Below are 24,944 nucleotides of genomic sequence, written 5' to 3'. Positions count from 1 at the left end.
CTTTCTCAATTAAAAAAAAAAAAAGTATTTTGTATAAAGCTATGGTTCCTCTAAGAACCAAGTGCACAGTGCAAATAGGGTTCACAATAATACTGTGAAAGAGATGATGGCAATCGTCCTTTTTCTCCAGTGGGTAAATTGAGGCACAGAACCTCTCCCTTGACAAGAATGTGAGTGAGATTTCATGCCTCAAGGATTTATTTGCCTCCCTCGGCCCCCCAGTGCTCACAGCAAGCTATGGCAGAGTCAAGATTGGACAATGTAAGGTCTTACTGCAGAGCTGAAAGCCAGGGAACCCATGGTCCTGGAGATTGGACCAGGCTGGAACATGGAAAATCACAGGATCATAGAATGGCTTGGGTTGGAAGGGACCTCAAGGATCATGAATCTCCAACCCCCCTGCCCCAGGTAGGGCTGCCAACTAGACAAGGCTGCCCAGGGCCCCATCCAACCTGGCCTTTAACACCTTCAGGATGGGGCATCCACAGCCTCTTTGGGCAGCCTGTTCCAGCACTTCACCAGTCTCTTGGTAAAGAGCTTCCCCACCCAAAATGTTCCCACCATTCCAGCCAAGACATGAAATTAAGGATAGGAATTGGTGTTGATCTTAGAAACTACCACTGGTCCATGTTGCATCAGGATGGAATGTTGCATCAGGATCCTTGGGGTGACCTGGGGGTGCAAGAAATTGGAAGGCTCAAAGCTCAGGTGGCTGGAGAATGGAGAAGACACTAAATGCAGTACAAATGGAGACTGCTCCTTCACTGCTGGGGCCTAAACACTCCACGGATGGTGTTTCTGTGGTTAGATTTTGATGTTGTGAGTCAATGAGCCAATACAATTCTAAATTCAGCACTATCCCAGAAGGAATAAACTCTTTGACTCAAACACAACCACAGCAGGGGTGCGGCTTCTGCAGACCTCTATCCGAGCTCTGTTTGAGACCATGGACTGCACCACCAGAAGCTGCTCATTACTCTGCAAATGCCATCCATCTCCATGACAGCCCCAGGTCTTTTCAGCACAGAGACATCCGGCCTGTTTGCTATCTTTATTGAGTGCCACCCACAGCACATATTGACAGCCAGCATGAGCTCCATCCCTATGGCTTGAGTTGGCCTATGGCAGATATTTGATTTATACTTCTGTGTGTGTGCTTTCCCTGCCCTAATCATCAGAAAATGTGGAGATCTCCCTGTGATGGGGTAGCCCACATACCCCACTGTGTATGAGCCAACATACCCCACTGAGCCCCCATTACAGACTAAGTCTGTCTGCAAACTCTGCACTGTGGAGGGGTGGATGAATGCAAGAAGGCTTTGCCTAAATCAGAGCTCTGAGTTTCCTGGATGATGGCTTTTTTTCTTTTTTTCTCTTTTTTTTTCTTTTTTTTTTTTTGGTGGTTTTTTTTTCCTATCAAAAAAGTAGAAAACCACCATTGTGGGGATTTTTAATGCAGTCTGTGGAAGTTCAGAGCTTTAGTCCTGAATATCTGGCACCTGTTTGACTGTTTTGACACCAGGCTTTTGAGCATGGGGAAAATAATAATGATATCCAGAGCTAATGTTATTTACTAAAATACGAATTAACGCTCAGTCACATGGTGACATGATTTGTCATCCAGAGCTAAAATTAAAAGAAATTAAGGCTGAGTCAGAAAGTTATTTTGGATGTGAGTGGGTAAATGCTAAGGAATGGGGCCATGTGGGAGCAACACTGACATCTTCTGGCTGCAAAGAAAACCTCAACTGTTTTAGGAAAACCAGCAGGGACTTCCAGCTCAGAGGTGGTGTTCAAGACCAGGTTGAATGGGACTTTGGGCAACCTGACCTTGTGCCTGAATCAGTGGTGGGCATCCCTGCCTGCAGTGGGGTTTAGAACTGGGAACTGTATGGCCTTTGAGGTCTGCCTCCCCAGATTATCGAATCTTATCCCCAAAATAATACCCTCGGACATTGCTATAAGGTCTAAAAAAGCAACTCAGTCCTGAGATATGGAAGATGCCACATGGATTTGGCTCTCCTGCATCAGTTTAGAGCAGGACAGCGACTACAAGCCCTGTTACAGTGAAGGCTGGGATGTTCCTGCTAAGAAGATGGTATTATCCATCTTTACGTTCTATACCTTCCAGTACTATAGTGCTCAGATTTTCCTTTGATATCAATAATACTGCAAGCCAAGGACCTAATGTCAGAAACACAACTTCAGCTTTCTTTCTGGGCTCACCTTCCAGGAAATGGCTGTCCACCAGCCTTGCTACACTGTGCTGCCATGTCCTTTCACTTTTTCTAACCTTATTTATTTCCATCTCTTCCAAGGTTCTTTCTTCCCATCTCTGAAGCCTTCAGAAATGGTCTTCAAGGTCATCTTCTGGCTGGGATACTTCAACAGCTGCGTGAATCCCATCATCTACCCCTGCTCCAGCAAGGAGTTCAAGAGAGCATTCATCAGGCTGCTCAAGTGCCAATGCCACCGCAGAAGGCGGCCCATCTGGCGTGTCTATGACCACCACTGGCGAGGGGCCTCAGTGAACAGCTGTGTGCAGGACTCCGAGACGGACCTGAGGCCCAGGATTAGCACCCTGAATAGCTCCTTCATATTTAACTCCTCCTTGCAGGAGAGAGCGAGCAAGAGGCGAACACTCAGCTTCAAGGGCTGGAAAATGCTCACCCCTTTCCAGAAACCAGCATCCGCGCAGCTGAAAGAGAAGATGAACAGCCTTTCTAACAAAATCCGGGGAGGGTCCAGCAAAGGAGGGGTGACGGCCACCTACAAGACAGAGGTGGAGTCTGTCTCCATTGGGATCCCTCATGACTTTATGGAAACCATTGACTATCAAACCTATGATTTAACAGACTGCTGTGGGTTGAGAGAAACGGATATTTGAAGCTGCTGGGACAGGTGTCGATGGTTTCTTTAGTGGTATCTTGCAGAAAAACAAAGGGGTACCATCTATGGGTCTGTCAGGCAGACTGGAAGCAGCAATCAGGTATAAAATGCAGTTGCCCAAAGGTTTTAGAAGTATCCTCCATGGAGACATCAATTCCTTCTATGGGATTATGTGTTCCTCAAATAAGAGCCAGTGGAATATCCCATTGTAATGAGCTGTGGCAAGAGGGGGAAGTGTGGGGTGAATATGGCCTTCAGAAAAAGTCCGTTTCCTCCAATGTGATGTTTATCTTGTACTTTGGAGGAAGCTGTCCAATTAAGGGAACACAAGATGTCTTCTTTGCCTTAAAAACACCACTACTGGAAGGACTGAACCCCAGAAGGTGCCAACTCTGCCTTAGTATACATGATAACGTTTCCATCCAGAGGTGGCATCCAGAATGGATGCTGTGAGCAGGAGCTGGCAGCTGATCCTTTAGACAATGTGTTGGGAGCTTGCAGGACTGTGGGGCTCAATAGGATCTTTGGCCCAGGCCTTTGCCTGGGTGTGCAAACAGCAGTATTCCCAAGCAGGGTTGGGGGATCTTGTCCCTGAGCCATCATGTCTGTGGTGCCCAGAGCTTTGCCACCACCACATCATTTGGTTTTAGGACAGAGGAACAGTCCAGATGTATACACTGATCCAATGGGTGTGCAGGTCTTTTTTCTCTAATTCCTACCTGTGACACGTTTCTAATTCCAGTTTCCAGTGAAAAAATGTGCAGCCCACTTTGTTCCAGCAAGCATCCTGCTGTGACACAGAGAAAGCAACTCCTTTTGTTGTTGGCCATCCCCAGCCTTTTTCTTTCCCTTTCTTATTCTCACTTGCTGTTTCTGTCAAACAGCACTGAGTAAAGATGCATCCTAGGTGCTTTGCTCATGTTCGCACTCAACCAGAGCTGTGACTCAGCAGGAGTGTGGTGGGCAGACATAGAGCCATTTAAGTTCTGGCTCTATTACTCATTACTTAAATGGAGCCGACGTGCAGTGGGAGCTCCCTCACATGGATGCATCTTCTCTCCAGTCAGGATCATACTGGAACATGAGGAAGCAGTCACATTGCACCAGGAAGATATATAATGGATATCGGGAAGGATTTCTTCATGGAGAGGATGGTCAAACACTGGAATGGGCTCTCCAGAGAAGTGGGGGAGTCCCCATCCCTGGAGGTATTTAAGAGGTGGATAGATGTGGCACTGAGGGACGTAGCTCAGTGGTGGAACTAGTCAGGTTGATGGTGGGACTTGGTGAACTTGAATGTCTTTTCCAACCCAGATGATTCAATGACTTTATATTCATGACTCCTTTCCCAGGCAGCTTCCCTTGTTCCTGACACATCAAAGCCTTAGCAGCACTTAACCTTGGTTAGTGTGGACAAAAGCTGTGTTTGTAAGAGTGTGGTGTTTTATTTTGCCCTACTCGCAGTGTCACAGTCCCCTTCCCTCAGGAAGGCACCATGGCTTCCTCCCAGGACCTCAGGGAGGATGCAGTTGGGACAGGATAGCCCAGCCCTAAGCTCACAGATCCTGAGCTGAACATTTAAGAAAACTTTTCTTGGCCATATATTGTAGGCATTGTTTTTATCAAGTTTCAGACTGTCAGTGAGCCTAAGAGTTTCCACAAATAATGACTATAAGATTTAGCCATGGGCAGAGGCATGAGACACATAGGTGGTGGAGGCAGTCTGAATCTGAAGGTGAATTAAGAATGGGAACATAAAGATCAAGGGTGGAGACAATGCTGAGTATATTCTGTATGGAAACTAGTCCACATCAGCACTGTCCTCCACACCTTTCAGGAATCATTCATGAGCATGCCACTGCACATCCACCTAATCATTTTAAGGGTGGCTGTCAAAGGAGACAAAGAACTCCCAGGCATGGCATGGAGAATGCAACTTCCTACCTGCTGTTCATCTGCTTTAAAGGAAATCTAAACCCGTGCTGAGAGATGGCACTCAGAGTAGACCCTATCTCAGCACCCATAGCACCTTTCTGCCCCTTACTCAATGCAATGGACTCTGAACTGGATGAATTACTGCAGATTTTGACCAAATATTTTCCTCCCAGCCATTAACCTCATCAAGACAAATGGGCAGCACTGCATTTACACTGAACTCAAATGCATTACTACCTGCCTGTGAAAGTCTAGCCAAGGGGAAGATGGGCGCTTTCCATTGGATTCTTTCTGATGCTCAGGAGCAGATCTGCCTCAGTGCTGCTGCACAGCCTCGGTGGGAATCCAGCCAGACACCCATAGCACTGAGTAAAGTGCTCATCCATGACCATACTGACACACACGCTCTCTTTATTGCTTTTACATATGTAATGTATAGAGAAGGGAAAGAAGGAATATTCTGAGTTTTTTTCTGTCTCTCAATCCCAATCTTTTAAAGACTCACAGGATAGAAAAGGAGGATTAAATCTGTGTAAGCACACATGTGCATACACATGCAACAGTGCCCACACTCTGGCCCATTTACTTTCCCCCATTGCAGCTGTGGGTGTTTAATCAGCCCCGAGAAGATACTCTACAAGGTGCTGTAGGAAAAAATCTCAAACTCCACATTAAGAGAAAATACCCATTTCTCACCTAAGGCCCTCCTTTCTTTTAGGATATTGCATCAGAAGAATCCATACTGGGACTGGATTCTGTACATCCTCATATAGGGGAGACTGGGTCTGCCTGTGCTCCAGGGGAAGAAGGACAATGTTGTATGAAATGTGACCTAAGTATTTAAGCTTGAGCATTTCCCTCTGATTCCATTAAACTCCAAGCTTAGAAAAACGAGCTCAGACTTCAGAAGGTAAATTTTATCTGATCCCACTGATTTTTGTGGACCAACAAGGGATGTGACCAGCTGAGGATAAGACCCCATTTCTCCAAATTTTCCAAGCGAGCCATTCCCAAAGCACTCATCCCTTGGTTATCCAGTAGCAATCACCTCATTACACTGGCTTTGTGCCACTCTTGCATCATCAGAGCTTGCTGCTTCAATGAGTCGAGTGTTGAGTAGTGAAGAGCTGTAGACTCTCATGAGTCCCATCTGAGGAAGAAGGAACGTCCCTGTCAGCCTGAGCTGGACAGCAGTTGGGTTGCATTACTATTGTTTACAGTGTGTATATAAGTGTACATTTTCTTTAGCAGACATTGGAATTTTTTATGTATAGATTTTTATTTTTCATTCCCAGACATATTTATTAGCCGGAGTATTTCTGTTTTGTGATTCAAGTAATGTTGGATTGATGTAAGCTCTATGAAACAAAATGCACATATTTTTGTTTATTTGTACCAAATACATGCACAAACCTGTCTAAAACATGGTTGTGAACTGCTGCTTTGTCTGATTTTTATAACAGAGGTTGTAGGGGATGAGGGAGGGAGGAAGTAAAATCTGTATACTACCAGCCACTGTGTTTTTTACAAAGGCTTTTTTTTTTTTAATTCCACAAGGATTATCATTCCCCCAGGCAAGAATTTGTGATGACAAGTCAGAAGAGAATGTTGTCTACCTCATGCCACATAGGGATAAAGGGGTTGGACCAAACCATGCCTTCTCCCAGGTACTACATGTAGCAGAAGGGGTGTGGATGCAGCCATGACTTGTGGGAATGAAGGAGAGCAAGAGGAGGGAAAGCTATTGCACAGTCTGTGGGATTTGCATGGTTTATGGGATTTGAGTTTTTTATGTCATTGTTTGGTCTGGCTGGGATTATTCAGTCAGAAGAAGAAGAGGCTCAGGGGAGATATTATTTCTCTCTACAACCTCCTGAAAGGAGACTGTAGTGAAGTGGAAGTTGGCCTCTTCTCACAGGTAACAAGAGGTTATGGCTTTAAGTTGCTCCAGTGGAGGTTCATATTAGGGATTAGGAAACATTTTTCTTCAAAAGAGCATTCAGGAAATGTGGTGGAGTCATCATCCCTGGAGATGTTCAAGGAAAGAGTAGGTTTGGCACTGAGGGATACGATTTAGTGGCCATGGTGGGGATGGGTTGGTGTGGGGACTTGATCTCAGCGGTCTTTTACAATCTTAATGATTCTATGGCTATGCTCAGATCTGGTGAACAAACTTCCATCAGGGTAAGCTTTTTAATGAAAACTGAAATCTCAGCTTATTGAAGATTTCTCTAGGGAGAAAAGAAATAGTTTTTCTTCTAAAGTTCAAATTCCACCAAAAAAAAATTAAAAAAAAACGTACCCATGATGAAATAAAACAGCATTTCACATGCTCCAGCTTCACTTTAGATAGTCCACTTCCCAAAATGCATCCTGATGATACCAGGCAGAAGTTTCCTCATGGCTGTGTATCATGGGAAGGGCTCTAAGCTGGAAATCCCAAAGGGGAGAACAGGTTAAGAAAAGAAGATAACTGCCCCACAGAACTCTAGGGCAGTATCATATAACAGAGACTGAAATGTGGTGAAGGAAGAAACAGAGCTCTGAAAACATCCAACAGAGGTATCCCAGAAATAGTTCTTTACAAAGCAAATGATGGAACAGAGCCCAAGGCTGTCTGTCCTACAGAAACAGCTCTTTGACTGCAGCTCAACAGCTCCAGGATGAGGTTGTCATGACTGACCTATGCATTTTGGTTGTGCTTGTGTGTGGTTGAGTCAGGCTGATGCTGAAGGAGGCAGATGCTGTGTCTTCTGGCAAGCCTGCAGCAAGGGATGCTCTTGGCTGATGCCACTCTCAGTTTTCTGAAGGGACTTCCTTCCTTTCTGCATGACTGACAAGCTAGGCTGATGCCCTGCTTGAATTCCATGAGGAAATTGTTAGTTGACTTTCTTTAGGGCATGATGAGCAAGACCCATGCCATAGTCACAAGGGCTGAGTGAGTCTTCAGAGCCAGAACCACAGTGCTGGGCTGAGCATCTCTCCTCATCCCAAGTTTAATCCATGGAGAGCATTGTATGACTTGTGTAACTGGTGTAACATTGTATGACCTGTGTAACTAAGGCACAGTCAGGGATTAGGGTTGTGTAGTAAAGTGTGGTGGTGGTCCAACATCTCTCCCAGTTTGACTCAGCCATTTTGTTTCACTGCAACCCTTAAAAGATCATGTATATCTTCATGCAGCCTTCCAGCACTTGTCTGCATTTGAGACAGCATTTGATGAACTGCTGGGTTTGGTTTCCAATGAGATGAAGCTAAAGCTGAGGAGAGCCTGGAACCTGCTTTGGAAGTAGGAATACAACTGTCAGTTTGGGTACAGACTTTTCCAAGGCCAGATAAGACAATCAGGCTGTGACATCTGTGAGCTGGACCACATAAGCTCCTCAAAAAGCTAAGCATACTCTCCTCCAGCTCCCAAGCTTTTGTCCCAAGTTTCCTATCTTTCTGCACACGTCAGTGGTCAAACCCAGGTGGTTCTGCCCCTACACCATTCTCTAGGTCATTATGCACACAGACCTACCACCATCATCAACCAAAGTAGGTACATCATTATACAAAATCTGACAGACACAGCAGAGCTCTTGCAAGAGCTTGGTGAAAATGCTGCTGAGGCTTTGTGAAGGTTAAGATACATCGTGAACCAAAACACTGGAAAAGGAAAGGCAAAAGGGAAAACCAAGAGGGGATGTAAGATGAAAACATTGAGCCAATATCTGATGGCAGGAGAAGAGTAAATAGTAAGGATTTCTGGGAAAGAGTTCAAGAACAACCTGAAAAACAGCCTTTCACCTCTGTGATGTATCTCTAATTGGATTATTGTCTGTTCTTCAGATTAGACTAGTTTAGAAAGGGTTCAAAAAAAGGCTGACAAACATGCCCAAAGACATGGCATATCTATGTGAAGAACAATTAAAATAAAGTGCATTTTCCTGCAAAACAGAGATGACTGAGGAATAACATGACAGAGGATGATAAAATCAAGAGTGTCAGGGAGAAGATGAATATGGATGATTGTTCACTATTTCTCATAACACAGGAGCTAAATGACATCAAATCCAATTATCAAAATGAACTAAGTGAGGTAATTCTTCACATGGCACAAACTTAAATTGCAGAACTTATTGCAAGATATTGCATCTGCCAAAAGATTATAGGGGTTAGAACAGTAATGAGGTGCTTTCATGGTAAAGAAGTCTATCAAGGGCATTGGGAAGCATTTATATAATCTCTGATCCAAAAAATCCCTGAGACAGAGACTGTTATCTGCTAGGAGAATATTTCAAGTAATACCATGGTAGGCTTTTTCTTCACCTATATTCTTAACATAGTTCCTACTGTCACAGAACAGTTACTCAGCAAAAAAAGACCTATTCTGATACAGGTATTTGTATGCCCTCTTTGCTTGGACATTAGTTAGCCCATCCATGCCGTAGTTAAATTGTTTCTCTGTCCATAGGCCAAAGTGACCACGTAGAGAGAGAAAACTCAATGTTAGTCCTCAATGTGCATTAGGTCAACAAGGTCATTTTGCCATCTCTGTGTTCACATCCTCACAGTAAAACTTCTACTGCTGAATGCCATTCAGAAATTAAATCCCTTGAGTAGACCTGCTTTGAAGACCTTTCCACAGAGGACAGGATTGTTGCTGGAGTTGGGAGCTGCCCAGAGATTTCCAAGGTAACTTCAGCCATTGAGTGCAATGGAATCCATTTCTTTCCCATCTTCAGACATCTAAATACCCCTCCATGGAGGTGCAGATCATGTGTAGTGACATTGAAACTGTTCACAGCTATGTTTGCTCTCTTTGGTTAGCTTGATGGGAATCAGCTCATGGATGAAGACAACTCCATTACAATGAGATGTCTAAGTATGAGCCAGATGTCTAAACTCTGTTACAGAGATCTAGAGCAAAAAAACCTGTTTAGCTGAAGGTAGGTGTTCCATGTTTCATTTGGAACATCCCAGGCTATCCATTGATACATGTGTACAAAATGGTTGCAGGGGCATGTTAAAAGGCATAAGCCGGGAGCAGAAGTAAATACTGGGAAAAAAAAAAAAAAAAACAACAGACAGAAAGCAAAGTTCTGCCTCCCCTTCTCCCCTGGGGAACACAAGATATTTACTGTGGTTCTGTGCATCATCAAAATTCAGACTAACATTTGTCCTGGAGGACAAATCACACACCACCCAATCCCTATGGTGTGCTGGGAGGCAGAGTCCCCAGTGGGAAGAAGTAGAGATGGTAACCCATCTAGAAGTCCCACGACACAAGAAAATAAAAGGTCTAAGAGCAAAATGTTCAGTTTTGTTCACTTCAATAAGCCAAACTTATCTAACTTCAAAGATTTCTTCTGTACAACCCTGCTGGATAACAGGTATCTTGGGGTTTGAAGGCTGGGGAGTAGGCATAAATTTTTGTGTGCGTGCATTTTCTGGAAACACTGCTTTCCTTTTATTATGCCCAGCTCTCCCATTTCCTGTTCACAATGCCATCCCAAGCAGAACATTTCACACAGTTTGAAAATTGCTGAACTTTCTTCACTTGTCTCCCTTATGTAAAGAAAACTCAAGCAAGGCATGGGCTCTGCCCAAGATGAAGTCAGCTGATAAATGCAACCATCTCAGTAAGACCTTAAACCAAGAATCCAGGTATTTCACCAAAAAATAATTCAAGTCCAGCACCTGTGATCTATATTATCTCCCCCTTCCTCCACAGATATTTCATGGATGGAGAGGAAAACCCCAAGGCCCAACATTCAATTCTGAATTCTTACTGAAATCTAACCATAATTAAGTAACAGCACCACTGCTCAGAGATAACGAAGCTGCCTGTTTCATCCCCATTGCTGTCTCCTTGCAGATCCGTCGTTGCTATGAAGGCTAATAAAATAACACATGGATCAGAAATTTGAGTTGTTTTGTGGAGGGATGATGTTTTTCTCAGAAAGAGAACGTCCCAAATCCAGCGTTGTCCACAGCTAGAATGCTTCACGAGGTGACGTGGTTGTAAGCATAATAACATTATAATTTCTCCTTGTGAAACTGAGTCTTCGGTTGCAGAGTTTCAAAGACACCTGAGATGAATGCAAAAAAAGTAAAACCAAAACGAAAGAAAAGACCCACAAAAACCCAAAGCCCAGCTTTACACTCATTTGAACACCATACTGACACAGTGAAACTACAGTTACATTGAGTTATCCCAAAAGCTCTTTGTCATTTACAAGTTGCCTTGGCGCAGATTGGAATTTCACAACAAACTACTGGAGAAAGGAAATGTCCTTGGGTTACCCTGTTTTTATTACAGCAAAGTAATTTTAATGGGTTTAAAAGTCTTGCTACCTTGACAGCAGCAATGTTAATCTGTGTGTAAATTGCCACTGTTTTATGCATGTTTATTACTACAGTTTTCAGCTGGTGATTCATAGCACAGATCCAATTTAACTTTGGCTGCTGTGGCATTTTCATTTCTAACCTATTTTAGGCATACAAAAGTATATGTTGCTTCACAAAACGTTAGCCTGTGGGGGCATGACAGCATATAGATATGTTTTCTTATGGAATTATATTTATGCATATGTATTATTAGATAAGTTTACAGAGATACACGTAGAAACACATAAATGAGTATATATATTGTACTTCAAATACTCATTTATGCTCTCTTGGCAAAAGCATTCCTCTGCCCAGGATAAACTTCAAACCCAGGCTGCATCTCATATCTTCCTAAGCCAAAAGATGCCACCCAAAAGATGGTATGTAAAGCAAAGCTGTTGAATCAACATTTCATTACCCATTAGTTAGGGAAGTATGGTTAAGGTCGTGGTTGGACTCCATGATTTTTAAGGTCTTTTCCAACCTGAGTGATTCTGCGATTCTATGATTCAACACACACATGAAAAAAATCAGTAAGGAATTTTCTAATCATCCATTCCTGAAATTAGTTAACCTGCATGGATGTGGAGTCTCCATCACTGGAGTTCGGACAAATATTTGTCTTGGGTGCTGTTTTAGATCAGATGAATCTTGGTGGTGGGGCAAACTAAGCCCTCTTGGTTCCCTTTGAGCCTTACCATTCTACATTCTGAGCTTTTTCTTATGTTCTCTTCCCTACTCTACATACAGGGCATTAGAAAAACATTTTTTCTAATCTTGTGAGTTGGTCATCCATTGTGAACTGCACTATGGGTGTTAACCCCATCTCCAGCTTTTAAAAGCTCCATAGGTGTAGGGAATTAATTAAGGTAACCCCCACCATCATACACAAATGCACCATCAACAACTAAAGTTCAATTCCCAGAAAGAAAAAAAAAAAAAAAGAGCAACAAAAAAATAAATCCTGTACCAGCACATACATGGAAACAACCAGCTCAGTTGTTGAGAACAAATTGCATCTAATCAGTATAAGTATTTCTAGAAGGAGAAAACATGCCCCATATATACAGCAGGTGATCAGTCAACTACACTGACTTTAACAGCTCTGTGTTTCACATGACAGTCTCACAGAAGAAGAAAATGTAATTTGGTTAGAAGTATTGCCAGCTGAATGCAGAACCAATGGGAAATCCATACCTCAGATAGGTCTGGCTTTAAAATATTTGGATATAATCAGGATTGACTCAGATTTCTAAGGAGACTTCACGTGGTCCATCAAGACCACAGCCTCAGATCCTCCTCTGAGCTCTATTTTTAATCTGGACCCAGATGATATATTAGAGATTGTGTTTATGAAAACTAAAGAAATTATGGAAGAAGGAACTATGAGGATTATGGTGGACAGGATTAGATTCTAATTCAGGATCCAAATGGTCCTGGCTACATTAAGGAACAGTGTATGGGAACTATTGAGTCACGGCCTGAACCTCTGATTGATCGCCTGAGGTGAGCCATGAGTCAGCCAGAGGAGCACAGGTGAAGGCAATTCTCCTGTGCTGCCAGAAGGGGTGGAGACTGGCTCCACCTCTCCTAGACCTATTTAAGAGCTGGCTACCAGGGGGGAAGGATCTTGTCTGGAGATCCCTCCTTCTGGTGTTTTGTGGTGAGCCCAACTAAGGGTAAGGCTTCAATTTATTCTCTTTTGTTATCATAATCTACTTTGCCTAACTCTCTTGTTTATTTTGTGATTGTGACATCTTAATATTCATTGATTATGCAACAGTTTCAGACAAAGTGATGCCCTTGACCTGATTTGGCAAACGTAAGATTTAACGCTTCAGTGGGAAGAATCCGCTTTCTTCCTTTAGCTTTCCTTTCTTTGAAACTGCAGTTAAAGCTGAAGACCTCAGGTATTCAGTGAAAATACTTCTGATAAAGGTTGCTAGATTCAGTGGACTTTGGAGTTCAACATAATAATCCACACCAGAAAAAGGAAAATAAAGGTTCCCCATCAACAACTCAATGTGTGAGGTATTAACATGCAAAACTTTGGAGAGACTAAAAAAAATGTTATAAAAAAAAAAAAAAATTTTTGCATATGTGTTCTAGCTCAGGGAGAAGTAATGGGCTTGATGTAGAAGTTTGTACTCCTGCTCTTCCTATAGAGGAGGTCAGATTAATTTCTCATAACGTGCTGCTTGGTCTATATTTTTATGCCTGACCTGGCAAGTCCTGCTGAGCTTAAAATATTGCCCAGACATTGCACCTGTTTTGGTGAAAGGAGAAAACAGTTTGTTAGTGCTGAACCTCCTACTGCTGACCCAAACGGACCTCAGTACAAAGATCTCCTCTCCTTCCCTTTATGATTTATACAAATGTAAATCTTTTTATCTTTTTCCCTTTTCCTTTAAAGCAATCACTGATAGTGCTTTCACTGCTCTGTTTGATCTAAGACTCTCAAAGCAAGAGGCTCACCCAGCCTCTCTCATACAGAGCTGCAGTGCAGGAAGCCTTTTTCTCCTTTGTTCAGCACTCAGCTGAGAGATTCCTAATTTATTTGAAGACATTTCCAAATCCTTCCTCATTTATTTTGGTTCCCAATCCCTCCATTGGTTACTGCCTCTTAAAGAGATGCAGGGGCTGTAATGTTTTTAAGATACATTAGGTACTTGTTGCCTAGTGCAGTATGGATTTTGTTTTTTTCATATTTACCCAAATCATAATTGGGAATAAGCTTATTTATGCCAAGCCTGAGATTTATCTGTTTTTCGTCTGTTTGTTTCACTTTGCAAATTCCTCTGAAGTGATGTCATCCACTGAGCTGTGATGGGGTAAAGTAAAAGATCTTCTGCTTTAATAATTCATTGAATAAATGGAGAAAAAAAAAAAAGTAGATTAAACAGGCACCTTTCACAGTGGAGAAGGGTTGTTAGAAATTCCCTTAAGGTGGTGCTGGAGCCCACACTGGTCACAGTATTCCAAAAAGATCCTGGGAAAGATATAAACAGGTTGGTAGTTATCTGTCATTATTCAGGGCAGTCAACAGTTATTCTAAATGCTTGTAGAAGAGATCTCAACATATTACATTGCCAGGTGATGAATGTAGTGCTAATGAGGGCAAAATAATATAGATGAGGAAAAAACTATGCATACGTGGTCATGCACTCAAAAGCAGTCATTAGCATTCAGCGAAGAGATGCTGAATCTTTGTGAATAGCTGAAATGAGAACCTCAGCTCTGTACCCAGCAATGGTCAAAAAAGGCCAGAACATTGTTAGGGATTATTAGGAAAAGAACTGAGAATAAAGGAAAAAAACATCATCATGCCGTGCACATAATGATAGTATGCACTTAGTGATATCCCTGGTGGAATGAGAATTGAAATTGTTGTGTTAACTCTGGCTGTACACTGTGAGGAAAGATGTAATAGACTCAGGAAAGTTTAAGCAGAGAGGATTAATGACCAGAGTTCTGGAAAAAACTTCAGACAGGCTGAGCAGGATGGGAATCTTTGGCTGTAGAAGAGGTGGTGAGGATGAACGTGATGATCTACATGCTGTATGTAGGTGAATTACACCCAATTTGCAGTTAGGGAGAGAAAACATGGAGTTGGATGGGCATATTTTTTAATGATACATCACCAAAAAATACTGGTGAATAAAACCAGATCATGGAGACTCACAGAATCGTGGAATCATTAAGGTTGGAAAAGACCTTCAAGATTCCCAAGTCCAACCCATCCCACCATGCCCACTGATCACATCCCTCAGTGCCACACCTCCACAGTTCCTGACCACCTCCAGGAATGGTGACTCTACCACTCCCTGGGCAGCCTGTGCCACTGCATCACTTTTGGAGAAGAATTTTCTCCTAACATTCAGCCTGAAAGTTAACAAAAAAAAATACCAGTCTTTTTCTGGATTTCTCTGAACTCTTTCCAAAACAAAAAAAAAGATGTAAGTATCATCAGCTAGAAAAAAAAATTGTGTGCTAACATTGCTGATGAGTAAAAGTAGCTTGTCATTATAAGCAGAAAACAAATGGAGTGTAATCAGAGGAATCTAGACATAGGGAGATTGAGTCACTTTTATGCTAATTCATCTTCATCAGACCTCCCCAGTGGATACATAAAATGGTCTATTTATTGCAACTGAAGTTTATGATAAAATCACAATCATATTTTCTAGCTCTTGTAAAGGTATGTACATGGGTATATACAAAAACTTGTTTTTCTCTCTTTTTTTTCCCTCCATAAATTCTCCCCATTTCTTTCTCTTTGGAAATCATTGCTTTCAAGATAGGTAAACATAAATAATTTGCTCAGCTGTGCAAGGGTCAGCTCACATGGGCACCACATCTCTGCCTCCTTAGTCCCAAACTGACCCAGCTCTGAAAAATGCTTTCTTTAGTGTTACCAACTCGTTAACCACGTGTTGCTCTTCTGCAGTGCTCTGAGCTGGTTCTAGACACGTGGGCCATTCTTGAATCACAAGCATTGCTCCTTTCATCAGTTACCCAATTCTGATGGCTCTGTTGTCACGATGTCTTGGTTTTGTAGCTCCAAGACGCTCAGTTCCCTTCTTGTCTTGGATCCAAATGGCAGTGTTTCATTTTCTATTATTTCCCTATCCCACAGTGTCAATCTAATATAACAGGTGTGACAGCAATTGCTTCACGCTGCTGAGGTACACGACTTCATCTACCATGTTCTTCCTCTTCTCTTTATCCTCCTCCTTAATGACTCCGAGCAAAGAGGAAGAAAACTGCTGCAGTTACCAAAAGGCTCTGGTCTGAAATAGCTGAACTTCAATAAACACCCAAAATGCAGCTTTTAACCACAAAATGCCCCGTCTAAGATGGTAAAATCCACTCTAGAGGGAATAAATGTAAATCTTACAGTTATTCTGACTGTTCAGAAGGATTGTTAATAAGCATTCCCTTATTAAAGTCCACTGATCCTGTAGCTGATCTCCCCTTGTGCTTTGCCTCTCTTGGTTCTGGCCATCCCTGATCTCTTTCAGAACAAGAAGTGCTATGGAACTCATCATTATCTCTATTTATCCCTTTGAAAAATCTTGACTGTGGTCAGATTGGAAGTGTTCAAGGACAGGCTGGATGGGGCTCTGGGCAGCTTGATCTGGTGGGGGGCAACCAAGAGGTGTGATGAGATTAGAAGTCGTGGTGCTGGGATCTGGGGTCTTGGGTCCCACTGGGCAGTCATGGCACTGAAGGATCTGCTGACGACCTAATGGGGCATGGACAGCAAAAATAAGCCCAAGTCACCTAATCAGGTTGAATTCCCCATGTATATTAAGGCAATTGCAACATTTTCATTGTACCCATGAGCCCAAAATTATGAATGAAGTAATGGTAGGAAGGGACAAAGCTGAGATGAGAACAGATTAATCTGTGTGTGCCTATATCATAAAAAAGAGAGCCAGCAAAGTGCAAATTTGTCCCTCTGCAAATGGCACAGCGTATACAGAGAAGCAGTCCCTGTATGCTATCAGGGCTTTGATTTTCTGGAAAAGGGCTGAGAAGTCTAGAAGTCCAGAGCCCCAGATCTCAGCTAAGACTGTCTGCATGGCTTTGGCATTATTTTTAAGACTAAGCATTGATTTTTATCTGAAGGCCCTATCAGCATTAGTCAGCATCCCACTATTTATAAAACCTGGTGTTTTGTTGGCTTTCTTGTCTGCAATTACAGAGTGAAAAGAGGTTTGTATTGACCTGTCTGTGCTGATGCAGAAGCGTCACTCTCGAGCAGACACAGGTTATCTGAGAACCCTGTCCTGTCTGATTTGCTTGATTTCCCCTCTCTCCTGAGTTAGCTTACGTTTTACCAGGGCTTAACCTCCTCTGCCGTGCTATTAATTCCCTTGTTTATGCATCTCTGAAGCTCCTCCTTGCTTTTGGCTACCTAAATTAGCTCTGTGCCATCAGCAGATCCATCTGCTTCTCTTTCCAAGCCAGGTATCAGCACATTAACCAGCACAGCTGGGACTGAGCACCCTACCTGCCTGTTTAATCCTCCTCTTTACTTTCTCCTAGGACAGCTGCAGAGCCACAAGAACAGTTTCCCACTCATCCTGCTACCCCTAAGTTCCCTCAGGAGGGCCTTTAGGGCCTCTGACCTGGTTAGAAACCTTCCGGATCTCCAAATGCACAGAGTGGAGCAGGTCTCCTTCAGCCACCATTTTCCTGGCATGGTCATTGAGTCACAATTCCTCAGTGGGAGCCAGTGGGCTCATGCTCTCCAATCATCAGCATCTCTCTGTGAATTTCATTATCCTGCTTTTAAATATCATTTCAGACTGATTTCCCTAGGACAATTGTAAAGAAGGATGAGCTGCAATTCCCTCAGTCACACCTTAAGGCTTTTCAAATATGTGTGATCCTTCCCTATATCCCAGTCCTTGCATGTGGTTGGACTTGATGATCTTAGTGGTGTTTTCCAACCTTAATTTTTCTATGACCTTTTCTTTACTAAGTCAACCATGTCCTATCTAAACCGCTTTATAATGTCTTGCCAGGTGCTCTGGACCACCCAGGAAAGTCCTCCTGAGATAAATTGAGGGTCATTTAATGTTCATGGCTGGGTTTCTCTCCAACAAGCAACAAGGGCAGAGAGCTCTCTTGTCTGCCCCATTCATATTTTACCCCAAAACCAAAACTGCAAGTTCTATCAAGTAGGGAGACCCCAGTGTGAGCCAGATGACATCTGGAATCCACACTGAAATAATTGTGTGGGGCAGTGTTTCAGCTAATATAGACTTGGGGATGATTAGAAAGAGAGGTCAAGCACCATTTTGAAAGTTGTTTTCCATCTCAGCCGCCTTCATCCTTTATATTGAAGCCCATGGAGGAAACAAAGGAAGCCCTCAGTCCAGCACTCCATGGTCCTTGTGGGTCCTTTCTAACTCAGGGTATTCGATGATTCTATGATTTTTATATGGTCCATGTGTTCCACTTTCCATACTGAAACAGAGTGGTGTGCTTTCCTGTAAGCTTCTGCAATGAAACGATTTCTGTGGGACTTGGGACTTAACTTCAGAAACTCCCCATAAATAATTCACATTCTACCTCCTTGCGGGAAATGGAGTCATTGCCCAGCAAATATGAAGGGCTGTGTAGATTAGAAAGAATTCTGTTGAGTTGGTGTTGGTTTTTATTTTCTTAACACTGTCAAAACTGCTCTCAGAACCCATTTTTACCCATTTCCAGCCACTTTGAGGCAGAGAGAGTCAGAGAGTCAGTGAAAGCATCCCTATGGTGTGTCTGTAATGCTCCAGCTTTCCCTCCAGGAGTAAGTTGGAGTAAGTCACAGAATGGCCAGGGTTGGAAGGGACCTCAAGGATCATGAAGCTCCAACCTCCACATTTCATAGCAGCCCAGGCTGCCCAGGGCTCCATCCAACCTGGCCTTGAACACCTCCAGGGATGGACGGGGCATCACAGCCTCTCTGGGCAGCTGTTCCAGCACTTCACCACTCTCTCTGTCAAGAACTTAAAGTCTTTGGGGTTACGTATAATTTGGTGGATCCACAATGATTTACACAAATCTGATAAACTCTGTCAGGTCAGAGTTTTTTAATACTTTTGCCTAAGATCAACAAGTCCAGCTGTTGCCCCATGCCCACTAAGCCATGTCCCCAGTCAAGGTGAGTTGCTGTAGGCCCATGTCTCAAGGTATGCATCAGTGAGCCTTGGTGGGCTCAGCAAAGCTCCTTCTCTTCCATCCTTGCATTTCCCAGTGGAAATTCTTGCTCCGGTGCAACCCACGTAGCCGCAGTGACACTACAGCATGGCAAGGATGTGACATGCATGGGTTGAATGGAATAGGGAGGAGGGTGGGGAGTGCACAGCCAGAGTGAGGTTTGGAAAGATGTCCTGCAAGAAAATGAGTTTGGAGCTGGCTTGATTTGTTCAGGATCAAGCAGCTGCTTTAGGGGGTCTGTATTGGAGCAGGTTGCCCAGAGAGGTGGTGGAATGTCCTTCTATGGAGATATTCAAGACTTGTGGGGAACTGCTGTATCGGGGGGGTTGGACTTGATGATCTCTTGAGGTCCTTTCAACCCCTGCAGTTCTGTGATTCTGTACTGGCAGTCCCTGCTTGGGAGAATTTATTGTGGGATGTAGATTGCAATTCATAGTTGCAGTTCATAACTGTAGCCACATAATTGCTGTTGTAATCTTATATTTATGAAATATGTATCTATAAAGAGTGCATACACCAGGAGAATGTGTGTATATAGATACAGATATAAATATACCAAGAGTTTTCACTTCGAGCAAATAAGACTGTGACTCAGCTGCACTGATACCTGTGTGCAGATCCCAATAATTAAAGGGTCGCTTTATCCAAATCCACCTTTTCCATCCACCTCTGACGCACTGTTATTTATTCTGGCTGTCCATCTGCTCCTCCCACTGCTTTTCATTTCCGTGCAGATTATCAGAGAGTACAAGTTATTTGAAGGTGGAAACACCTCAGAACTTCTTTTCACGAACTGGGGATTTGTGTTATTTCAAATGCAGCATTTCCATCTGGAAACGAGGTCCTTCAAGACTCAGGACAGAAGATGGAGTTATGGGAAGAGCCTTCCCTGGCTGGGAAGGCCATACAATAAGTTGTGTTGTGATTCAGGCAGAGGAGACACTCAGTCTAAAATTAATCCTGGGATAAAAACGCATTAAGGGAAAAAGCCTCCGTACCTCCAACCTGATTGTGCTGAAGGCCTGCCCCATTTGGAGTCAATTGTGGCAGCTTGATATCCCCTGTCGTGGGGATGGCAAAGTTTTGGTGCTTAAAAGTAATTGCAGGAAGGTTTCCTTTGGCTCAGCCAGTGGAAATCACCCAGCTCTCCTCAGCAGAGGTTGCTATATGGGGATTCAGCTGAGGTTTTAATTGAAAGACTGGCAGAAATTAGAAGGATGGATTAAATCTCCCCCGGTGAAGGAGAGATTAAGTATGTCAGACATAATGGGACATGGAATCATAGAACCACTGAAGTTGAAAAAGAGGTCTAAGATCCCCAAGTCCAACCCAATCCACCCCCACCATGCCCATAACCACGTCCCCCAGCGCCACAGCTCCATAGTTCTTCACCACCTCCAAAGATGCTGGCTCTACTATTCCCTGGGCAGCCCGTGCCAATGCTGACCACTCTTTTTGAGAAGGAATGTTTCCTAATACTCAACCTGAACGTTCCCTGGCACAACTCGAGGCCATCACCTCTCATCCTATTGCTATTACCTGGGAACAGAGGCCAACACCCTCCTCACTCCAACCTCCTTCCAGGCAGCTGTACACAGCCACGAGGTCTCCAGGCGTAAGCATGACCTGGCATTATCAGATATTATCCTCAGGGATGAAGAACCATTTTGGACATGGAAGTTGGCTTGTCAGTAAGCAGGTAACCTCATAGCTTCCAGCTTTATTTCAGATGCTGTGCACCGGGACAAAGAGGGAGAATTTTGCTTCCCCAAACCGAGGTTTTCCTGGAGATTTATGGCCCTCAGCTGGTGGCTTTCGGCACAGCACTGCAGAAAACATTGGTACGTTCCCGTGCTGACAGTTCTGTGCTTGCTCTCCCAGCTCTGCCACCCACAACACTCACAAAAGCCCCAAATCTCCCTCATCCTCACCCTGGGCACCTGCAAAGCCCTCTCTGGACACACACCAGCTCAGCCCTCACTGCTGCCCAGCCAAACAACGCATGCTTTGTTTTGCCAATTTATTTATTCTGCCATCTCTACCCCCATAAACCAATTCTTCCAGCCTCTGAAGCACTCCCTGTGCTGTTGCTTTACCATTTGGCAATGCTCGTTTCCAAATGCTTTGCACATTGCCCTCTGGAAGTCACCCATTCTACCCATGAGAAAACCATAGAATCATAGAATATCCAGAGAGGCGATGGACCCATAGGGATCACCCAACTCTCACATGTTCCCATAAACTCAGGGAAATCCAACAAATTCAGCACGTCACCATTGGGCCCTCCTTTGCTATGGGTCTATTGCTATTATCTCTATAAGGGCTCATGCCAGCCATGCAGTGATGCCAACCTTGGGATTTGTGGGTCAAGCAGATGAGGATTTACTGTTGCCCGGGACACTAAGAAACTGGCACTAGGTCTCCAAAGAGCCAAAAATCTCACAGATATGGGCTCTGAGAGACTGGAAATCATCCAGCATCTTCTATTCACTTTCCAGCTCTGTCCCCAGATACCCCAGGATAGAAATAGGCTGCCCAGGGAGTGGTGGGGTCACCATTCCTGGAGATGTTCCATAGCCATGGAGATGTGGCCCTGAGGGATGTGATTATGGGCATGGTGGGACGGGTTGGGGTTGGACTTAGAAACTCTTTTCCAACCTTAATGGTTCTATGATTCTATCACCTGTTTATGGACCGTCTGTTTTTGGGTCCTTCATCCTCACTGACAAGAAACAGAACCCACTGATGAACGACACATCTATGTTTATGTATATAAAGGCTTTTATAGGCCTTGAGAAGTCTTTTTTTAGCCACGAGATGGCAGCACAAACTCATCTTTCCTCGGTTTGTGACACCGTGCGGCTGAAAGTCATTGCAACACCAAGGAGAAACCGGTGGTGTCACCCCAAGGACAGACAGAGGAAGGGAAAAACATCCAACCTGCAAACTGCAGATCCAAGGACACTTCTTGTGTCTTTCCATCACTTTCCATCACTTCACCGCTTGCAGTTTCAGCATCCACTCATTGCACGTGCTTCTGGTGTGCTGCATTTGCCTGTTTTTTTCAGGTCCTTCATGTAGTAACACCAGGGTGCCTTCTAAACCTGCTGTGGACACCCAGATTCCCTCCACTCAACTCCCCTCATCATTTGCTGTGTTTTATAAGTAACATCCCTTGCACATCCTGGATGATACCCACTATGCAAGCAGACACAGTGGGGAAAAGAGTTCAACAGTGCAAACACGCACAGCTCCGTGCCAAAAAAATTGTGCTGCAAGCATTACATGAACTAGAGAAGCTGCAACCCAGATGGTGCCTTCATTGCATGACGGCACAGTTGTGTGCAACTTTGTGCCCCTGTGGCACCAAACGCATTCTCCACTCACCACAGATGCATGAGGGCTTGTAGAAGAAGGCATGTTTGAGCCCCAAGCCAGGAGTTGGCCCACAATACCACCACCCTTCTGGTGCAGCAGAAGCATTGAAAACTCGTTTCAGCTTTTCCAACTACCCCCTATCCAAAACCTACTGCCATGGCAGCATTTCTTGCTGCCATGTTCGAGGTTCAGCCAAGAAATATGCAGCTGGGGACAGACGTCCAAGTTCCCCAATAACATCACCGAGTTTTCCTAGGAAATTGGGCATCATCATTGCTCCCATCTCTGCTTCCTACCCAGCCTTCATCCCACTGTTGAGTTGCCTGTGGAAAAGGGGAATCAGAACTACATGATCGTTGAGGTCTCTTCCAACCCAAGCCATTCTTTGATTCAGTGACCATGATGAGGAGGCCGCTGGGTTTAGAGAAGGCAGAGCAGAGTGAGAGGTCATGGCCCTCACTGATGGGTCCCCTCTCTTCCTCAAGTACTCAGGTGCATCAGAGCCTTCTAATTTTAAGAACCTCTTGGTAAACAATTGCTAAATTTAGTGCCTGCAAGAGAAACATTAGCCTTGTTGTAAAGGCTTAACTGCTGGTGATGGAGCAGAGGAACGAGGAGGCCAGGTGGGGTTGCCCCACTTGGTTTTCCTGGAGAAAGGAGGCGTAAATTAGAAGACCTCACACGAAGGGAGCAACTCGCAGACTCATTTGAACATCCAGCAGCTGTTGACCTTGCCAGTCCCATTTGGCTCATTGTATGATAGAGGGCATCACAGCAGGTTTTGCTTATGGAGGAACGCTTTGAGTTTTGTTGAGAAATGCTCAGCAGTCCTGGAGCAAGGGCAGCCCCATGGAACCGGATGGTGGAAGAACAAGGTGACATCCTTCTCTTGTGGGGTTTGTACCCAAAGCCAAGAAGCAAGCCATAGAGGGGAGACCCTTCACTCTTCCCACCCCGACACAGTTAAGCAACGTGACTCCCAGCCCAGATGCTTTGTAGGAAACCACAAGGAGAATACACACACTTCTCTTGGGGCAACTGATGCCAAAATAGACACATTCTTCATTTTGCTCCTTGAAAGGTCCTTTGGGCAGCAGCCAATCTTATGGATAAATGACATGCAAAGAGATGAAGCAACAACTTAAGCACGTGTCTCTTCTTTATCCTGCAAACTTTTTTATCTTTTGGAAAAACATTGCTTAGACATTATAAAACTATGCTGATGACCACATTTTGCTCAGCTGACTTTGAAAAGGATTTATGTGTCTAAGAAAAAAAAAAACCTCTTGTTCCAGAAGGCACTCTTAGCAAGGTCAAGCCAAAATCTGGCTAGTTACTAGCATCTGTGCATACTGACACAGCTCAGGGGATGCTTACATTGGGGAAAGTGCTGCTGTTCAGCAGGACATGCAATTAAAGCATGAAGCAGCAAATGGGACATGCCGTGTACAAGTCCTCTTGGAAGTTGTTGTCCCAGGGGAAGAGCAGGGCTCAACATTGTTGGGGTTAAACAGAACAGCTCTCAGCAGCAAGCTGCTGGCCTAGATACACCATGGTTTGTATATCCCTGCAACCTGGGTGAAGCTTAAAGCTGGCCTGAGTTACCCAAAGCCATCCCTCTGAACCCCAACAGTTTGGGGGATCCCAAGAGCTGCAAACCCCACTGATCCATCACACCTGACTGCACCAGCCTCCTCTTCAGGGCATACTGGAGGTGAGAACTGCTGCTGTTGGCTTACTGTTGAACAAAGAAACACATGGGCTGGCAAATCCTTGCCTGTACAGATGGAGAACCCTTCGAGGGAAACAAAACATGCACACACACACACACATATGCTCCAGTGACTGAAGCTAGAACCCATTTACAAATAAACAAGTTTCTTCTCAGGAAGCCTGTTTTGGTCAGAGGAGAATTCTCTTGCTGAAAGCTTGAATACAGCACACAGATGGTTTCTCATTTATCACAGTCCCGTTAGCTTTGTACCAGCCAGACCTCTTTGGTCCAAATCTTGTTGCTGGAATCAGAAAACCCCAGTTCTGAGGGTTCGACCATCCAAAGCAGAGTTTACATGGTGTATTTCTGACACTGGGCAAACACAGCTGTTAATTTCCATGAGGGTCTTTGGGTTCTAATGCAAACCAGGTCACCTCTCCACCCCGAAATTCTAGCCTGGCTGTTTTCTCAATTCTAATCACATTCAGTCAGGCTTGTAATATCAATTCACTCACACCAAGTCAGTTCTCAGATCATTTTCCTTATAAATTCCACTTCTTACCCACCTTTTTCAAGTACATTTGAGGGAATTTTCGAAGTTTGACTTGCTCAGTACAAGAGCTGTCACTGCCTGAGGTGCTCTGCAGGTGAAGATGTGCTCTCCAGGTTACAGAAGGAGAAGCTGCTAGGCTCAAAACCAATCCCTGCCAGGTATTTCTTACCCTTGGCATGGCGTTCAGTGTCCTCATGACTGAGCAGCATGCCTGCACAAAATATGGAAAAGGAAAGAGGGAATATGAAGGGAAGGAAGGGAAGGAAGGGAAAGAAGGGAAGGGAAGGAAGGGAAAGAAGGGAAGGGAAAGAAGGGAAAGAAGGGAAAGAAGGGAAAGAAGGGAAAGTAGGGAAAGAAGGGAAAGGAAAGGAAGGGAAGGAAGGAAAA

General features: G+C 44.1%; 1 protein-coding gene and 1 long non-coding RNA gene across 5 annotated transcripts in view; both read left to right on the top strand.

The window, feature by feature from the left end:
• The window catches only part of ADRA1D (adrenoceptor alpha 1D), a 39,719-nt gene extending 33,472 nt beyond the window's left edge, over positions 1–6,247 (top strand). The window contains exon 2 of the mRNA XM_042812061.1: positions 2,319–6,247. Coding sequence (XP_042667995.1) covers positions 2,319–2,887 — 569 coding nt within the window. The 3' untranslated portion in view covers positions 2,888–6,247. The remainder of the gene's footprint in view (positions 1–2,318) is intronic.
• Positions 6,248–12,834: 6,587 nt separating this feature from the next.
• The window catches only part of LOC122157324, a 51,380-nt gene continuing 39,270 nt past the window's right edge, over positions 12,835–24,944 (top strand). For all 4 annotated transcript variants that reach the window (XR_006167857.1, XR_006167856.1, XR_006167855.1 and 1 more), the window contains exon 1: positions 12,835–12,875. This is a non-coding gene — a long non-coding RNA (uncharacterized LOC122157324). The remainder of the gene's footprint in view (positions 12,876–24,944) is intronic.

This window comes from Centrocercus urophasianus, unplaced genomic scaffold (genome assembly GCF_019232065.1).
Source record: "Centrocercus urophasianus isolate 14NV4802_14NV808 unplaced genomic scaffold, USGS_Curo_1.0 seq_13, whole genome shotgun sequence".
NCBI classification, from domain to species: domain Eukaryota; kingdom Metazoa; phylum Chordata; class Aves; order Galliformes; family Phasianidae; genus Centrocercus; species Centrocercus urophasianus.
The sequence above is the reverse complement of the archived record's forward strand: the minus strand, read 5'-3'. Positions and strand labels throughout refer to the sequence as shown.